At 42.2% G+C, this 20,052-nt stretch overlaps 1 protein-coding gene across 1 annotated transcript in view; it reads right to left on the bottom strand.

Annotated features, from left to right (window-relative positions):
- Fmnl2 (formin like 2) overlaps nt 1–13,481 on the bottom strand; it is a 288,837-nt gene extending 275,356 nt beyond the window's left edge. The window contains 1 exon segment of the mRNA XM_042683447.1: nt 13,221–13,481. Within this exon segment, the coding sequence (XP_042539381.1) occupies nt 13,221–13,337 (117 nt within the window). The 5' untranslated portion in view covers nt 13,338–13,481.
- Nucleotides 13,482–20,052: the final 6,571 nt, after the last annotated feature.

Here is a 20,052-nt window from a genome sequence, read left to right as displayed (position 1 = left end):
CTGCCTTCTTCTGTATCCTCCAGTGCCCACAACACTGCCTGTCACACAGAAAGCACTCAAAAAATACTGGACTGTTCGATTATAAAGCACAAGCTTTTCTTAAGCAGTGTTTAATGAATGAAACCGAACAGTGTGGAATGAAAAATGTTGGGTAGCAGTGAATGGACTGCACAGGAATCTCACTAGTCTGTTTGCTACTTCCTATTCCCAGGAAACCTTTCCTGAATGCTCAGAGCCCAGCACAGCATGTTCTCTCTGAGCCTTTGAGCTGGGTCCATCTGCAACTGCACTGATTATGCAGCTGCCTGAGGTTTTGTTGTTTTTTTTTTTTCTTTGTGTTCTTTGTTTTCCTAGCTGCATCATGAGCCCCTGAGAGCAAGGTAAGATTGTACAGCTCATAACACAAGCTGAACTCTGTACAGACATGAAGTAGCCATTGTATAGAAATAATTAACTTAGTCTAGAACGCATACAAAGACTGAGCAAGCATACATTTAATGACATTGTATAGTTAATTCAGCCCACCACCACCACCCCCCAAAAAAAAACTGTCATATAATAGAAAGCAGCACGTTTTCTCATCAGACAGTCCTAGGATTCAGTTCCTGCTTCCAAGCCAAGTATGGTACACCCACCTATAATTCTAGCACCCCAAAACGTAAGGCAGGAGGATTCCAAGTTTGAAGCCAGCCTGGACTACATGGTGAGGCCTTGTCTCAAAATACAAAACAGAACAAAATCTAGCTTCCATTACTGGGTATTGGTGCCACAGTCTCATTAGTTAAAGAAAGGCACCACCTTCCTGGGAAGTTGTTAAGAACACCAGAGATAACGCTTTATAAAGCATCTAATGACTTGAGAAAGCTCATAAACATCACCTTATTCTACAGTGAAAGGCTCCCTGGAGTTTTAGTGCAAAGACATAAAACTGGATCACAAGCTTCGCTGCTTTCTTCTATAACTTCAAGCCACATACTTTCATGCCCTATTTACCTCATTTCTTTAAAAAAATCTTTACAACCACAAATGACAATGTGAAGCTCTTTAAACAGCAAAGCACTAAAATGTCAAACTAAGGAATGCTGCTTTTAAACCTGCTTTATTCCAAATAAAGATACCATGAAGAGGGAGTTACTTTAAGAAGGTCTGAACCACTATCCTATCTACTCACTTGGTGACATCATGGCACACCAAACCTGGCTTTAAAGAAACTGATTCTCTAAGGAATCAAGAGGAGCATGATGCCAACTTGTTATCTCTGACCATTCAGTATTCATGGGCACCAACTATAATGAAGTGATATGGAAAATACCAAGATAAGTACGAATGTGTGAGGGCATAATTTCAACACAAAGACAAATTGTGTGCAATTAACAGCCACAAGTGGTCTGTTCAACAGCTTCTCAAGCAGCTACTGGAATTCTCTAATCACCAGCTATGTTCAGTGGAGACCCTCCCTGGGCCACACCCCATGCTGGAGAAGCAGCCACTATCCTGGTTTTCCAGGAGCTAGCAGAGTGAAGTTACAGACAAAACAAAGACGTAAACAGATGGCTGAGATGACAAAAAGCAACTACAAAACTGGACACACAAGCATCTCCTTAGTTTATAGTCACACCACACGAGTGATATATAATCAAGTGCTTTGAGAGTCAGGAAGCTAATTCATACAATAAAGAGATCAAAGTAAGGGGAGTTGGCTTTCCTACCTTCTCCAAGCTGATGTGGGCCTGAACAGTCACTAGGAAGGATTTCATAAGAAAGTTGAAGGCTGGATATAGATTTAGTAAGCAGAAAAGCTATTTTATGTACAAAAAACACTGTGAGAAAAATTATAAAGGAGGGAAGTGTAGGTCTGTTCTGGGGACAAAAACAAAAGCAAGTTTCAAGTCAGGGTCCTGTAAGGAAAAACAAGAGGACACAGGTCCACCCAACCATGATCACTTTGCCAAGAAGGTTGAGCAGGACTCAACAGTTAACAGTGGAGTAAGGAGGGTAAACTTAATATTAACATGGATGGCCAAAGGACCCTCAAATTGAAATAACAGAATAAGGCTCTGGAGGAGAAATAGCACAAGATAAAATTGACTGTTTTGTATCATTTAATATATTAACAGCCATCAAGAAAGACAGGGAAAGCTAAATGACCAGGATGATGAGTCGAGAGACAAGATACAAAATCTGTAACTTGTAAGTACTTAACTGCAAAGACTGCTACCCCAAACTGCAAATGTTCATTTTCAGTGTGAAAATCTCCCCCACATACACACTCACACTTAATTCTAGGAACACAAATCAACATGTCTTCAGTTTTATGAAAAACAAGGTACTATACACATTCGCACCAATACCATTAAGGTAATCAGTGGTGAGAATGGTGACATTTAACAGCATCAAGAAGACACTGTACATCAACACTGCCTAATGTTGCACTGGGGAAATCTCTTAAAGGAAGTGGTGGAAACCTCATGGTTAGAAGCATTTAGAATCCAACCACAGGCATAATCCTGTGGCCTACTCTCCTCCACCTAAGCACGACCACTAAAAAGGTACAGCAGGTGAGAGACTGCAGCTAGAGAGGCAAGGAGCCAAGTCTAACCATGTCTGAGGAGCATTTGTGAGGGTGAGATTCTATCTCCTCATCTGAGCACCAGTTACCACAGTATACTCAGTCTAAAAGAGATTTTTTTTAATGGATGATTAAGTAATGTCATTCTAAAGAATTGGGGGGGGGGGGGGGAGTCAGTCATGAGGCTTGAATTCAGGGTCTGAACACTGTCCCTGAGCTTTTTTGCTCCTGAGTAGCTACAATGACAGGTGTGAGCCACCAGGGCCCAGTCCAGAACAAAAAAAAAAAAAAAAAAAGCAATTGTTTAACATTTCTTCATTATCAACAGAAAACTCAAAAGGGAACTAAACTTGGACTTCTGGTATTATTGAGCTAAAATAAAATGTAAGTATTAGGGGCTAGGAAGGTAGCTCAGTGGTAGTGTGCTTACCTTGCATACACGAAGCCCTGGGTTCAATTCCTCAGCACCACATATACAGAAAAAGCCAGCAGTGGTGCTGTGGCTCAAGTGGTAGAGCCCTAACCTTGAGCTGAAGAGCTGATGAATAACACCTAGGCCCAGAGTTCAAGCACCATGACCAACAACACAGTAATAATAACAAGTATCTAACTAAAGAATTACATTAGTCTGAGCAGTGGCACAAGTCTGCCTAGTTACTATGGAGGAGGAAATCTGGGAATCTCAGTAAGAGATTAGAGGTGAGTGTGGGCAAAAATGTTTGTTTACATTTCTTAACCTATGGGTAGGCATGGTAGCACAAACACGTCATCCCAAGCTACAGCAGAAATGCAATGGCTGGTGAAAGTAAAGCATACCTGCCATTTCAGCAACAAAAGGAAGCATGAATATGAGGTTCTCAGTTCAAGCCAGTGAGGCATAAAGCAAGACCCTATCTCAAAAATAACCAATGCATGGAAGACTATGTTGAAAATGAACTATTCAACTTGTTGATGGGAATGGGAGAGAAAAACTGGTAGACAGTGAGGGAAGGAGTGATATGCCCTCAACTGACAAAAAAATAAAAACAAAATTTAAAAATATAGTTATTTTTGAGTGACTCAAATGGTACAGCACTGGACAAACAAGTGTATCTCAAATCCCAGCCTGCACCTCAAGGGGGTGAGGGAAAGAACTACTTCATTAAATGATTGGGGGAGGGTGGTAATTCCTAAATGGTATGGAATTTCTGAGCCAACAAACTTTCCAAAAAGTCTACCTTGAGATTCAAGCATTCTACTATTGAAAATATTAAAGAAGACTCAAGAGTGGTAACTGGAAAACTCTACAAACCTGGGAAGCCACACACAGTTCTAAACAGTTTCCTCAAGTTTACATCTGTATACCCTAGTTAGCTGGCAATAGACTGATTTTGTTGCAAGTCCCAGGGAATCACCACTGCCAAGTTTATGGCATCCTAGCCCCAAAATATTAGGACTAAACTGGCTTTCCAGATTGACCAGTAGGAAGTCTTTTGGAATAATGAACTCTGATGAGTCAAAATGCTCAACTGTTATCTAACAGAAAAGGCTTTCTCAAAAAGAATGGCAAAGCTTCCCATTACAGGAAAAGAGACAAAGCTGATGAAACTGTTCACCTGACCCACCCCCTCTGCATTCTGCTCCCAAGATTTCACAAGATATGTGGTGGGATTTAATTCACTGTACAAACTGAGTGCTACCCTGGTACATCTGATAGTGATATATCCAACTACTGAAATTTTACTGTTATCATGATAAACAAACAAAAAACATGGTTCAAGAACCGCAGATGCCATTATACTCATCTTCTTTACCTTTGACATCAAAATGAAACCCATTATGGAGCATGTACAGTAGCAAATGCCTATAATTCCAGCCATCAAGAGGCTGAGATAAAAGGTTAAAGACCCTGACCCCTTTCCCCCAAAAAAATCAAAACACCATTAGCTTGTTTCCCTGTTTCCAATTACTAGAAAATGTTATCTGTTCATAAATCTCCTACATACATCTCTTTGAAAGATTTGTATTTTAGATGAATATAAAACACTAGTTGCTTCTATTCTCTCTGTTGTAGAAAACTACGTATGCTGCCCTCAAACCTAAGGCCACAATGCTAAAGATTATGAATAGGAGGAATGTCTATTTGCTTATGTTTTAACTCATAAAGGAGTAACTAGAGTCTTACACTGAGAACAATCAGCTCATTCTTGACCTAGTATCCTATTTATCTTTCTATTCCCAAAGCTAATTGCTTATAGAAGCATGCCAATTTGCCTTGATTATAGGATTCTTAATAAATGAATGTTGTTTACATTTCACAAGTGTATTTGAATTTCACTCCAGGAAGCCAAGCTCATCAAGTCTTTGTAAGTGGTAAGACCAGAGATCAAAGCAAAAGGCCTGCATTGAACCAACAAACAATTAGGCTGTAGAATAGAGTCCCAAGCAAAACTACAATGGATCTATTACTGCTCTAAGCCAGAAGGACAACTCAGGGTCACTGCTCAATCTTTTTTTTTTTTTTTTTTTTTTTTTTTTTTTAATTTAATTTAATTTTATTTGTGAACATACTGTACAGAGGAGTTACAGTTACATGGGCAGGATAATGTGTACATTTCTTACCAAGCATTGCAGCCTCCTCCTTTGTTTATCCTTCACATCCCTTCCCAGCCTCCCCCCTCCCCCCCTAATCCCAATCCTTCTCCTTCCTCCAAACACTGCTCAATCTTAAATTGTAATATATAGTACTGTCTCTGTAAATCTTCATTCCTGTAATTTGATGGTTCTTAGTTAACTAAGTCTACCATTCAGCAGGTTTTGATTCTTCTTTCTCAACAGTTATTCTTGAATCAAGCACATGAATTTTTTAAACTGTTCTCAACTTTTCCTAAATTCACCAAATTTTCTCATTTCTTGAACAATCACTTTCCTATTGCACTCATCATCTTATTTTTTCACTAGTTTTTATCTGTATGCTTAATTTTTGAGGCAAAACGGAAAAGCTTTCTTTCTAGCAGAATAACTCTCTACTAAGCCTGTATGTACAGCCAAGTCTTACATGGAGCTTTTTAAACTCCTGGGCTAGATGTATGGTTCAAGTGCCAAAGTATCTGCCTACCAAAAGTGGGTTTAAACTCCATTGTGTACATATATGTATATGTCTATATACATATATGTATAAATGTATGTGTGTGTGTGTATATACACCAAGATCAAAAACTAGCTTTATTTAACTTTTCAATTCTTTCTTCATCCTACCTTAAATAAGGTGTTATACCAAACTGTCTTAAAGAAAGAAAAAACAAGGAAAGAAAATTCCCTAAGCAAACAAGACTTGAAACTAATGAACACTTTTCAGGCATAGTTTTGTGACATCTTAGTATCCCAAAGATGCAGACATCTGGCCAAAAATGTATGTGATATTTTTTCCAAAACCCAGTATGCTAGGAGAAGTCAGACAACGGGCACCATTTATGACTTCTATGCCATAGAAATTGGTCAAGAGAGATGACCCTTGAGAGCCATTATGCTAAAAAGGAAAGTTATAGCTGGGAATGTGGTTTAGTGGTAGAATGCTTGCCTAGTATGCATGCATGAAGCCCTGAGTGTCATTCCTCAGTACCACATAAACAGAAAAGGCCGGAAGTGGTGCTGTGGCTCAAGTGGTAGAGCATTAGCCTTGAGCACAGGGAGACTCAGGGACAGTGCCCAGGCTTACGTTCAAGTCCCAGGACTGGCAAAAAAGAACAAGGAAAAAAAAAAAAGAAAGAAAGTTGTCCTAATTTTCCTGAGAGAACAGATCTTCAGGCTCTGAGGTTTTAGCGTCTGTAACAATGAATATAGGGGCTGATATATAACAGAGCTTCTTCATAAAGGTAAAAGTGCACTAAGGTTACATGCAAAAGAGTCACCAACTGCAGCCAACTGCAAACTATACAAGGACATGGAAGATGTGACAAGGGATCACAAAAACTACAGAAAGTTTGTCCTAAAAACAATAAACTGTATGAGGACACTAATGTTTGCCAATTCATTTTTTCAAGAGTGTGACAAGCAGCTGGGTGCTGGTGGCTCATGCTGCAAGCAAGCAAGGAAGGAAAGAGCGAGCAAAAGAAAGTATACATCTGTTTGTGACATCAAATACCATAATATCACCAAGTGAGAACTTGGTATTTACACACTTGGGGATTCCCCACCATCCTGGCCCCACAATCCACTGCCAGCATTGCTTCTGAATCTGTCATTTAAGTTGAAAACTTTAGTCCCTTCTGGGCAAGAGGGCAGGGTGACTGGGGAAAGGAGAAGCAGTTCTCCCTATAGAATTTTAATGGGAACACAATGGATGACCTATCTCTCCCTCCACTATTAAAATAGTAAAAAGCTAAAGATTACGTGAAGCCTCTCTTCAGAAATCATGATCCCAAAGTCTGGGGACACATTTCTTGTCATTGAGGGACTAAATGAAAGCTACTCTACAAGAGGGCTTCTGTCAAGTAGCAGCATTGCTTGTTTCTCACCTTCCCTCCTAAACTCTCCCAATCTGTTCTTGTACAAGGGTTCACTGTTTTGTCCTGAAAAGGATTCTAGATAACAACACCCTCTTGCCAAAGGAAAGACAATCATCTATAAGCAGTGTTCTTGTATTGGTCCCTTCTGGACAACTGTCACACGTTAAATGACCAAGTCATCCAGGAAATTAAATTCTAGCACATGAGCCTAAAGTTACTTGTTTCCTCTTGGTACCTAGGAAAAGATCCTCTTCTACTTACACATGCTAGAGAGTCATCTCAACCTGTTGCAAACATGACAGATTCAGAAGAGCATCTTTTGAGTCAATAATTCACTTGCTGCATCTTGCAGTGGGAAGGATCTTCTGTCTCCAGTATTTTCACATAGCTCTGTCTCTGACAGAGAACTCATGCATTTTTTGACAAGTCTGTTAAACTACCTCTCCATTACAGGATTTTCAGTGACGCTAGGGAATTCCACTCTCTAGACCACACAGAACAAGGACATATACAACAAAAACTTGACCAATGAATCACAATGTATTAGGTTCTATATCACAAGTTTTACACTATGATTTCAATCATCTGACAACTACCCTCAGAACTGTGCCAAATTTAATTCCTATACACAAATAAAGAAAACAAAGGGCCAGGGAAAGGAGTTTAACTTGCCCAAGCTGGTGTAGCAGGTAAGATTCTAAAATCAAGGTCTCCTGATTCCTAGTCAGTAGGTTAGAGGCCATCAGGTAAAAGTAAGTCTTCCTGCTGGGCACCAGTGGCTCACGCCTGTAATCCTAGCTACTTAGAAGGCTGAGATCTGAGGATTGCGGTTCAAAGCCAGCCCAGGCAAGAAAGTCTGTGAGACCATCTCCAAAAAACCACCAGAAAAATGGAAGTAACACTGTGGCTCAAGTGGTAGGGCACTAACCTTGAGCTGAAGAGCTGAAGGACAGAGCCCAGGCCAGCCAAGAGTTCAAGCCCCACAACCAACCAACCAAAAAAAAAAAAAAAAGCAAGTCGTCTTCTTCTGAGGGATTTAAAGGCATGCACATTTTTCTCCTCAATTTCATGTTTACCTTGCTGTCAGTCTCTCACCAGAGCCAAATATTTGCATTGAGAGTATACAATCTGATCAACTTCTATCTCAAGTACTCAAATATATCTTCACAGTTCTTACTGGTTTTATTAGAAGGAAAAACGTATGCTGATAATGATGATATACATAGCCTTATATATCCATTTCCACTCTGGAGGGAAAAAAAACAAACAAACAAAAAAAAAAAAATGCAGAGTGAAATTGTGACAGTTCAAAGTGTCAATACCCAACCCCCTTCCAGCTCTCTTTCCCTGACAGCAAGAGAAAGGATGTGAGAAAACAAATCAGCAGCATGTGATGGCCTCACTACACTCCCACCCATCCATCTGCTCAACAGATCCCATGGCAAGTGCTCCCCATGAAGTGGTGAAAAGTGGGAAACAAAGCTTTTACAACTTGACCTTCCTTGTCCCTTTCACAGGTAATTACACTGGAAGTGTATGCAGTCTAAACCTAAACCTAAACCTAAACTTTCCAATCAAGGCATTTCAAATCTGCCCCTAAAAAGAAAAATTAAACAGTACACTTTTGAATCACATTTATATTCAACTTCACACTGATGCAAAAGGTTTGACATCTAAAGATAAATATCAAATACATCTCACTTCAATCACTTCAGAGAAATTTCTACAACTGTATACAATCTGAAACTTGCATTTATCAGATTTAGGAATTTTTTTTACCATGATCCCAAGCCCTTTTCTTTTTATTCCCTCAATTGTAAGTTTGGGAAAATGTAATATAATGAAGGAAGGCAGGAGAGAGTAAGGAAAGAGATTCAAATCTAGTTAATATCCCAGACTGGTTATTTAATAACCAGATAACTTCAGGCCACGGAAGTAATCATAACTTAGGCATTCATGCTACTGATGGCTGGAGTTACCAATAAGATTTGGTGAGGGCAAGTAAGTATAAGTCTTGCTAACAAGGGGCTGCCTCAAAGTGCTCCTACTCCTTCCCAAGGCAAAATAACTACATTCATTTAGTGCAAATAAAAAGAAAAAAATCAGAAGAAAATTGATTCAATGAGCTACTAAACCAGTTCTCCATATCAAACATGAGATAATATAGTCCTACACCATTATTTCCTAATCTATCTTTTGCATCTGCTTGTGTGGTATTGATACTGAAATTATGTTGATACTGAAAGCTAGGCTTTACCTAGCTGTTCAAAGAAGAATTCTAAGAAGAGCTCCCCAACCAAGAACTGGAGAACTTACATTTTATGTTGCACACATACTTTACCATTAGTGACTAAAAGCTAGTAAACGATACTGTAGAGTGTCGAAGTATCCACAGACAAAAACCATGGCTGTTTACAACACCCACCAAGACTCACCCTCATGGCATCACATTTGAAAATGAAAAACAAGGGTGATTTGTGTGTTTGCAATCCGTTATTAGACAATGTTAAAGAAACACTTTACATAGCCTCATGGCTATGTAATCATAAATGTGTATGACTCAAAAAAACCCAGGCTAATGTAAACTACAAATACATACACACACACACACACACACACACACACACACACACACATTTTCCAAAGGAACAAAGATTAAAATGCACCAAACTTATCATGTATGAGACACTTCAAGTGATGAGCATAACAGAAATATCACACATGCATACATACATATACCTTATAACATATCACCTTATAACAACCAGAAAAGGATGTTTCAAGAGATCCAAATGGTTAAATGTATACATTAAGTCAGTAATCTTTTTTTCCTTAAATAAACATAACTTTCAAACTATTATTATAGCAATACTGAAAATAGGATAAAGGAAGGAGGTTTTCCTCATAAGGAGTAAACTAAGGATCCAATTGTACTAGTAATAATTCACAGGAAATTTTAAAAGCTTATCTCTCAGGCTGGGAAGGTGGCTCAGTGGTAGAGTGCTTGCCTTGCATGCATGAGGCCCTGGGTTCGATTCCTCAGGACCACATAAGCAGAAAAAGCCGAAGTGGCGCTGTGGCTCATGTGGTAGAGCCCTAGCCTTGAGCTGAAGAGCTGAAGGACAGCACCCAAGCGCAGAGTTCAGGCCCTATGATGGACCCAAAAAAAAAAAAAAAAGAAAGAAAGAAAGTTGAGCTCTCCTCTCATCTTATTTCAGTGACTGTCTTTTGCCCTCTCCTATGTTCTTCCCATTCATAACCACTAACTATTTTTCTTAGATTTCTACAATTTACCACATATGACCTGTTGAGGGTAGGAGATACAGTCAATGCTCTACCAATGCTCTAGGTTTTTGCTCTATTAAGGAGTTACTAACAGAAAATAAGATGAACTATCACTTTAATTTTTATTTACTCCTCCCTTTTTAAGCCTTTAAATATTCTACAGCTGGATGTTGGAAGGAATTGTTTTCCTAGCCTAACATGGCACATTCATTATTGATGTAAGTTATACTTACAATGAGGTGCTTGTACACTTTTCAGCACAATATTATCATCTAGTTTTCCTCCTGAAACCCACATGTGATCTTTATTATATAAGAAAATAAAACAGCATGGCATGGTGGCCCATGATTTTAATCCAGCATGGCAGGATTTTGAGTTCAAGGCCAGCCTGGGCTATAAACCAAGACTCTGTCAAAAAAAAAAAGCAAAAAGAGGAGGGAAAAGAGCTAATACTGCTAGTGCAAAGATAATGCCCACTGTAAGGGGAGCGAATTCTTCCACATAACACAATACCTGCCAGCTAAATACCTGCCAACTAAACTTACCTCTCAAGCTTAATTTCAAGAAATGGTTGTAACTAATTCCCAGTCAATTCATGAAGAGCAAAGAAAGACAAAGTTAAGTGTTGAGTATATAGCACCACAAAAAAACTGAACACAAGGTAAGTCAACACATGATACTGGATATTTGGAAAGGTTTCCTTTGACTCCACTCATAAATCATCCCAGAGCAAATGGAGATCAGATGGAAGAGTAAACATCACTGGTTTAAGTGAGCTCCTAACAAGAGTCTACAAGCTGAGGTCCCAAAATCTGTCTCTATTCAAAAAAAAAAAAAAAAAAAGGTCAGCCAGGGATTTTGATGGGTTTTTTTTATTATAGTTGTTTATTTGATTGAGTAGCACAGAATATTGTAAACAACTTAAAAGAACTGCACCCAGAACTGTATGTGACGCACAGTAGAGGAAAAGTAGCCACAACAAACAACCGCCACCCCAAGGAGTCTGTGATGTACAATCATAAAAGTCCACACACTAACAGTGGCTGCTAGACTTAATGGGAACACAATTCACCATGTTAATAAAAGGACATCAGTTTTCTACAGATTAATTCATACCATGTGTTATTAATCAGCAGGGTAACTGAAAGCTCATGCAAAAAAATGCAATCCCAGTTGAGCAGAACTTAATTGCATTATTGTTATTATTATGGCTGCTGCACTGGTTTCCTTGTGTCACTAGCCCCTCTAACACACAAATAGCACCACAGCACGGAGGGAAAAACAAAAAGCCCAGAGCCCGAAGGTAAGACCCATATGTCTGTTAGAAACAATTCTTTCTTGAAGAAAATCGCTCGTCTCCACAAAGGCAGTGCAAATACGCACCCAGACTTCCTTGAGAAGTCATGTAAGCCTAGGCTTCAGGATCCCATCTTAAAGCAGGGGAGCAGCTGTGGGCCATCACTGAAGAAGCAACCTCCTCTATCTCCCCCACTGAAAAGCCAGTTTCCCGGTGGCCTGAAAAAGCTTGTGGCCCCTGCCCTCCTAGAGAAGATAAAGCTATAACCTGCCATCCCGAACAAAATCCCCATAGCAAGGCAGTCCTTTCTGCAAGCCCAGAAGAAAGGCAATTTAAGTGTCTCAGTTACCATCCAAACCTCAGAAAACTGACTTCGGATCTAGGGTTCAAGTCCTTATTTTCCAAAGCTGTGTAGGTGATACGCCAAAAGAGGTTGCAAGGTAGTGTCAGATGGTGGACTGCCTGCTATTAGAAGTTCCTCTTTCTGCCTAGCTTTTGGGATTTGAGGTGACCAACGAGAGGATGTGCGAGTGTGAGCCTAGGGACGACCCAGTCTGGTCGTTTGCCCCTCAATATTCCTTAAGAGAGTCTGGAACACTAAAGCTGAAAATGTAGGGACCAAGTGTAGCTCAAACCCCGGCCGGGGCTAGGGAAGGCCACCACACCCTCTTGAGCTCACAGCACGACCGAAAGTGGTTGGTTACGGCCCAGAACTGAGCTCCCAGCAGGAGAAGGAGACAGAAAAAGGAGGCAGGCTTCCGAATCGTGGATTTGAGAAACTGGAAGGCTGGGAGACGCTGACTGCGGGCCTTGGCTGCGGAGCTGGGGACTTGGCTTGGGGGAGCCCGGGGGTCGCCCACGTAGTTAACACAGCTCGCAACACGTCCCGGCCAAAGTGCACGTTCGTGTTTTATGATTTAAAACCAAAGGGCACAACAACACACGAGGTTCCCCCCCGCCCTCCCCGCCTGAGGTTCTGCTCCGCTGGGGTTTCCGATGCCTCCTTCCCGCGTGGGGGACCCGGGGACCCGGACTCTCCCCGCTCCGTCACGCCGCGATGTCCACACTTCAAGTTGCCTTCTCTCCACGCCGTGCCCGGGCGCCTGCGGCCGGCCACCTGCGCCCCCACTGCCGGGGACCCCGCAAGGCCTAGGAACTGGGCGGCCCGAGCGAGGGTCCGAACGGGCTCAGGGTTTGCGGGGCTTTCCCTTCTCCTTTTTCTTCTCTTTCTTAAACACAAAGCCCCATCGGCTCGCCGCTCCCCCGTGCCCAGCCCGCGCACCACCTCCTCTCCACACGCACGCCGCACCTCCGGGGGGACGCGCGCCGCGAGGTGCCTCTCCCGCTAGACAATGGGTGAGGGCTGGCCGGGCAGCCCGCCCCCGAGCCCGGTTCCCATCCCGGGTCCCCAGGAGAGACTCAAGGGAGGATGGCGAGGCGCGAGGCAGGCAGACCACAATGGGGAAGGTGCCTTCCCCCTCGGGACGGGAGGCTCGCTCCGCACGGAGGGCGAGGGGGCGGGGGTCCGCTACGCCGCCCGGCCCGGGGCCCAGGTCCCCACGCCGGGCCGCCGCACACTCACCAGCACGACGGCAAACCGTTCCTCCAGTTCACCTGGCTCCGGCATCGGTAGCTTCAAAGGCACGTTGTGCGCCCTGAAATCGGTCTGCTGCGAATCCATGCTCCCGGCGTTGCCCATGTCGGCGGCGCGCTGGAGCCTCGGCGGGGCTCCGGGCCGCCCCCCCGTCCGCGTCGGAAATCACTCCCGCTCCCCGCGGTCGGTTCCCGCCTGCCAGCGGACCTGCCCGGCTTCCCCACGCGGCTCCCCGCCCTCCGCCGCGCCCCGCGAGCGTGCGGCGCTCGTCGCTCCCTCAACAGCGCTCCGAGCCGAGCCGCCCCCCGGCCTCGCTCATGCTCTCCGCAGCCCCAGAGCGGCCCCGGCCCCTTGGCCTCGCGAAGGGTCGTCAGGGCGCCGGGCGCCTCTGGGCATGTTGCTCCGCTGGCACCCCGCCCCCTGCCAGCGATCGCGGCCAGCGGGCGCGTGGTCCCTCCTCCTCGGCCTCCCGCCCGAGCCGCGGCCGCCGCGGACACTCGCAGTCCCGGCCGGCCACCGCGGCGCACGCTCGCTAACAACCCTCCGGCAGACAAATGCAGCCCGGCGCTGGCGGACACAATGCCCCAGCTCGCCGGCCCCCGCCCCCGCCCGGGCTCCGCCCACCCGCCCCGCGGGCTGCCGGGACACGTAGTTCCTGCTCGAGCTGCCCACGCGCCGCGCGCACGGACCGCGCCGGCTCCGCAGGGCCGCGCTGAGTGCGACGCGACCCTTCGTAGCAAAGGCAATGAGGGCTCCGCGTGGTCGGTGACCTCCTTCGTTTACCTCACGAGTGATACTTAGGCACTGCGGACGGTGGAACGAATGAAATGCAATCAGTCAATCAATCATGGACCGCATACATTCTGATTCTAGTTTCAGAAGACCTTTCCTGTTTGAAAGGTCTGAGTTGATCATAGATACCTCTCAAGGCAGAAGACAGGGCTGGGGGTGGGAGTGGGGGACACGGGGACTTACGGCTTTTTCTTCAGCAGATAGGTTATATGTTCCTTCATGGGAATAAAATGTCTTAGGAACAAATGTATAATGTATGATAGCTATCGTCAGATCCTGGGAGTTAAGTTAGGAAGATGTGATTTCATTCAAAACAAGCTCCTGTGTAGGAGCCACGGTGTTTCACAGGACCCTAGTCTGCGGTGCTTTCCAATCTAGCACAGAACTGCACAGATAACTGTACTCTGTGTGAGATAGGTACTTGCGGAGACTTTGGAGATGATTCTTGTCTGCAGCTTTCATTCCTCAATACAGTCTTATATCAGGTGTTTCACAGACAGATTTCACAAACACACCCAGCGCTGTGCCCTGCTGTGTCTCAAATTGTAACTACCAATTCTGAAGCCTTGGAAACAAGAAGCAGCTTTGTAAGGGGCCCTAGCTAGTTGCTGATGATGTTGATTACAAAGGCCTCCACCTGGAGGACCTGTGGCTGACCTCCTGAACTTGGGCCTTTCTTAGCTTAATCGTTGTTGTATACCATCTTTACCTGGGGAACTTTTTAATAAAGCTACACACAACATTCAGTCTTCTTGTCACTGGAATTCCCCTAAACTGAGAGCTGGAGCCTGGGAAGATGTATTTTGTAAAGCTCCTGAGGTAATTCTGATTATGCAGTTGGGGTAAGATAACAATCTTACACATACATACACTGAAATATTAGTCACAAAGAAAACTGAAGGTTATATCATTTGCAAAATTATCAAGTTGAACAAAATAAGTCAAACTCAAAAAGCCAAATTCTGAATATTCTGAGTCATTGTGGAGTTTAGAATTACAAGGACATAATTCCTTCATGTTATAAATGTATCTTGAACTGGTGGCCTACACCTGTAATCCTAGCTACTCAGAAGGCTGAGATCTGAGGATTGTAGTTCAAAGCCAGCCCAGGTAGCCACATCTGTCAGACCCTTTTCTCCAATTACCCAGCACAAAACCAGAAGTGGTGCTGTGGCTCAAAGTAGTAGAGCAGCAGCCTTGAACAAAAGTGCTCAGGAACAGCACCCAGACCCTGAATTCAAGATCCATGACTGACAAAATATTAAAGAAAGAAAAAAAATGTATCTTGATGCAAATATTAAAATTTTAAACTACTTCTGAACTTTTTAAAAAGAGAGTCTATAAATAAATCCAACTCTTAGTAAAAGTAATCAGGATTCCTGAAGTGTCATGGTATCAAAGTTAATGGTAAACAAGTTACTGGTTTAAGAGAGAAAAACAGACATACAGACTCGCACCCTTGAACTAATGAAAATGAGTAAGAAATTATTTCAGATCAGGTGAGACATTTCTGATTGACAAATGGACTTATTTTATTTGTGATTTCTAGACATACATCAGAAGACTGACTGACTCACAAACCTAGACCACCCAGAGAGTTGCTTGTCTGGATGGAAAGGCTGGAATCCTTTCCTCTCCGTCAAGAAAGCCTTTTTATATTACATTTATGGCTCCCTCTGGCTATGTTTCTGCCAGCAACCCAGACCTTTTTCTCCCCTTTTTTCTTATCACAACTAGTGTGTCTCATAGTCTTGTTCTTTGACAGAAGCCAAGGACAAAGTGTACAAATCCATGAACCAGAAGTACTTCTCTGCCATGTCATGGTTTTCCATCAATAACATTTTGTCGTTATTCAAACTAAGAGTGAAAATAACTTAGGATCTGGTGGTTCATGTCTATAATCCTAGGTATTTAAGAGCCTGAAATCGGAAGATCAAGATACCAAGCCAGCCTGGACACACAAATTCAAGGGACTCCTATGTCCAATAAACCTGCAGAAAGCCAGAATTGGAGGCATTACTCCAGTGACAGAGTGCCAGAAAAAGCCAAACAACAACAGGAGGCCCTGAGTTCAACTAGTACTGGCAGAAAAGAAGGAAGGAGAGGAGGGAGTAGTGGAAGAAGGGGAAGAGGGGAAATGGAGGAGGAAGAAAAGGAGGAGGAAGAGGAAAAGGAAGAAAAGGAGGAGGAGTAGCAGGGTAGTACTCCATAGAATTATATACATTATGTTGGAATTTCTATCATTACCCCAGGAAATTCTTGTTTTGGAGAGAACACAAAGAAAACTATGACATTTCTTGAATTATAAATTCTTACTCTAGCCACACTTATTAGTTAGACAATCATTTTTCATATTGATCACTAACAAATATAACTTACTATATAGCTGGCATGGTAAAATATTGCCAAGAAAAAAATTATGTCCTACAAGTGTCCACTCATCTCCCGGGCAAACAAATATTAAAACATATGTCTTTAATGTGCCAAGACCTGGAAGCTAATGATGAGGGTGGCTTGGGCAGAGTCTATCCCATAATGGTTGTAATTGCTTTCAAAGAAGCTCATCATTCTTAACAAATACTACAAAGTCAGCCTTCTGAGGGATCAGAGCTGAGTTTTACTGGCAACTCGAGATTTTAAGAGTAAGGAACTACAGGTAATGATGTAAGCTGAAGATCTTTCTGGTGTGGGTAATTATGTAAATAAGGTAAGCAGTCTGGGATGGAAACTACTATGAATAGTCCTAGCTCAAACTTCTATAGTAGTTGTGTCTGAGACTAGAGAGAGAATACCACTGCTCAGTTTATACTTGCAACAGTCCTGTGAGAGTCACAGGGCCATCTATATCCATATGAAACATATTTATTGAGCACATGCTAAGTATCAGAGACTGTTCATGATTTATTCAATTTTTTTGCTTCATACAGCCATCTTGAAACAAGGAACTTATAGACACAACTATTTTTCAACTATCTAGTTCCCCTATTCCTCCTGAGTTGTCAGGAATGCTTCTACCACCCAATTTGTATATATGTCAAGAAATCTGGAGACAGATAGCTGTTAACGTTTATTCAGCAACTCTATAAGGCTATGGCTAGTATCTGTGTGATGGCTTGATCTTTCCAGGTGCTTCTAAAATAAATGTCAAGAGTTCTAGGATTTTAGCTGTACTTCTAGTAAGGGCAGAAAGCATGGGAAAAAGAACAATGATGTTAAGCCCATTTTCATGAGGAAAGCAAAGGTTGGTTCAGATATACCAAGTAGCAAACGTCCCATTACTCAATAATGTGACTATCTCTAGCTGCAAGGAAAAAAAGAAAAGAAAAAGGAATTAACAATGAAAGCCAACATCTTTCAACCCTTCTCCCATGTTTTGCATACTGAAATCCTACTTTACATTTCATATGACTTCCATTTTATAAAATATTTTTATTTACTTTGTCTTACTTTTCCTCGCAAAATAATGATGGGCAGGGGCTGGGAAGGTGGCTCAGTGGTAGAGTGCTTGCCGTGCAGGCATGAGGCCTTCCCTGGGTTTGATTCCTCAGCACCACATAAGCGAAAAAAGCCAGAAGTGGCATTGTGGCTCAAGTGATAGAGAGCTAGCTTTGAGCTGAAGAACTGAGGGACAGCACCCAGGCCCATAGTTCAGGACCCACGACCAAAAAAACAACAACAAATAAATAATGATGGGCAATCTCAGACTTGAAAAAGTTAAATAATTACTTTCTAATTCATATGTCAGACTTGGGATGTAGATTTTTATTCATAAACCAACATCCTGCCTCACCTTTAAAAAGTAGTTCTCTGGAATTATTAGCATTTATGAAATAAGTACATTCCATGTGAGAGAGAAAGAAAATAGGGGAAGTATTAGGCAGAGAGGATAGAAGATGGTGGATATAACACATGGCCAATAACAATGTATCCCGTCAAGGTATGTCTTTTTTTTTTTCAAATTCTTTATTGCGATTAAGTGATTACATAATTTCCCAAATTTCACAGTATTGTGGGATAGTGATGCTTAGTTAATGTCACAAACACATTCTAACTTTCATGGGGCAAATTGTCTATCATGGTCTATAACATTTATGAGTTCTATGAGCTTTGCAATACAGTTATTTCTTCCACATTGGGTGATATGTACATTCCTTTTGTTTTACATAGCATCAGCTGTTCCTTCTTTCCCACTTGTTCCCTCCCTCCCAGCGCTGCCATTGAGTAGCTTAGTTCATTTTGATCAATGTCCAGTGCAGCTGATGGGTCCTGCTGTTGTATGTTTTTCCCTGATTCCCTCTAGTTCTGTGTTGTCCTCCTGGTTTCCCTCTGATGTGCACATATATATTATATATGTGATCAGCAGCATGGGGTTATGTAGTAGTGATTCGACCAGATGAGTGGAAGTCCTTTGTTTCTTAAGTCTTGTTAATTTTTTTGTATCACCTTACATTTTGAATTTAACATTCACTTATCAGGGAGACCCTATCATGGTATTTCTTGTTCCTGTAGTGCCTTGGCTCCTGCTCAAGTACTTCTTCTTTCAGAATGCCCTGGGTTTCTGTTCAAGCAATGAAAAGAAGCAGGATGGGTCAGGGCCAGTGGCTCACACCTGTAACCCTAGTTACTCAGGAGGCTGAGATCAGAGGATTGTGGTTCAAAGCCAGCCCAGGCAGGAAAGTCCAGGAGACTCTTATCTCCAATAAACCACTAGAAAATTGGAAGTGGGGCTGTGGCTCAAGCGTTAGAGTGCTTGCCTTGAGTTGAAGAGCTGAGGCCCAGAGTTCAAGCCCCACGACCGACCAAAAGAGAGAGAAAAAAGAAAGAACCAGGATGGCACATATACACCCTATCAAGCAATCAGTAAAAAGCTTAGGGGAGGGGATATGACAGTAACACCATACTATAAAAACTGCTCTCCAAGAGAATTCCAGGATAGAGTTCTGATGGAGAGATTCTGCTACTTTCTCTCACAGATTTCCTTTCACTTTCAAATAAACTTACTGTTTACCTTAAATACTTATCTGCTTTTTAATTCTTTAATGGGTAGACAACATTGTTTCTAGATGGTTTCATCTGTATTTTATGCTTCTCTACATGTTTTTACATAGGAAACATAAATGAGACCTCTACTTCTGATCAGTGTAGAATGAGAACCAAATTCATCTTTCCACTTCAGTCTAATTGATAAAAGAAAATCTGACCACATATTGTAACAATGACTCTGAAGACTGTGACCATAAGAAATGAGAAACAATGGAAAGGAGCCTTTGGATTATTCCATTTTAGTACCTAGCAAAAGTTACCTGACCACAGTGCAAAGGTAGGGAAGCCAGTCCGAGTTTGGGAGCCCAGCCAACTCAAGGAGCTGTCCTCAGGACAGAGTCCCAAAATACAGAGCTCTGCAAGGAAGGGAGATCTCCAGAGACCTGCAGGCACTGTCATTCCAGGGTTAGTGGAGTGCAAGTCAGTGTTACACATGTGAGGGGAAAAACAGCTGATCATTATAAGATAATATGGGCGGGAACTCATAAACCGCAGCATGCTTCAAACAACATGAACTTTAAGGAAAAACATAAGAATGCACAATCATAGTCAGAGACTTCAACAAGTTTTCTTGTTTGTTAGAATAAACAGGAAGTCAGTAAGGATGGAAAAAAATTGTAGTGTTATAAGCAACTTGGTGGAATTGATAGCTATCACACCCAACAACAACAGAACACTTAACTTTTCAAATGCACAAGCAATGTTTACCATATAGACCATATTCTAGGCTACAAAAAACTCTGAATAAGTTGGAATAGGCTCAAATATACCAAGTATATATTCTTACAAGAGAATTGTCAGAATTACAAACAGAAACATACATCAAATATCTGAGAACTAAATAACTTATTTCCAAAAGACCATGGGCCAATTAAAATACTTAAGATGGAATTTAGAACGTATTATGAACTCAATGAAAATTAAAATACATCTTAAAAATCTTTGGAATGCAATCAGCTGGGGAAAAATAAACAGGAAGAAAATT

The sequence above is a fragment of the Dipodomys spectabilis genome, unplaced genomic scaffold (genome assembly GCF_019054845.1).
Source record: "Dipodomys spectabilis isolate Male_0828 unplaced genomic scaffold, ASM1905484v1 ptg000081l, whole genome shotgun sequence".
NCBI classification, from domain to species: Eukaryota; Metazoa; Chordata; class Mammalia; order Rodentia; family Heteromyidae; genus Dipodomys; species Dipodomys spectabilis.
This window is presented reverse-complemented; position numbering and strand designations above follow the sequence as displayed.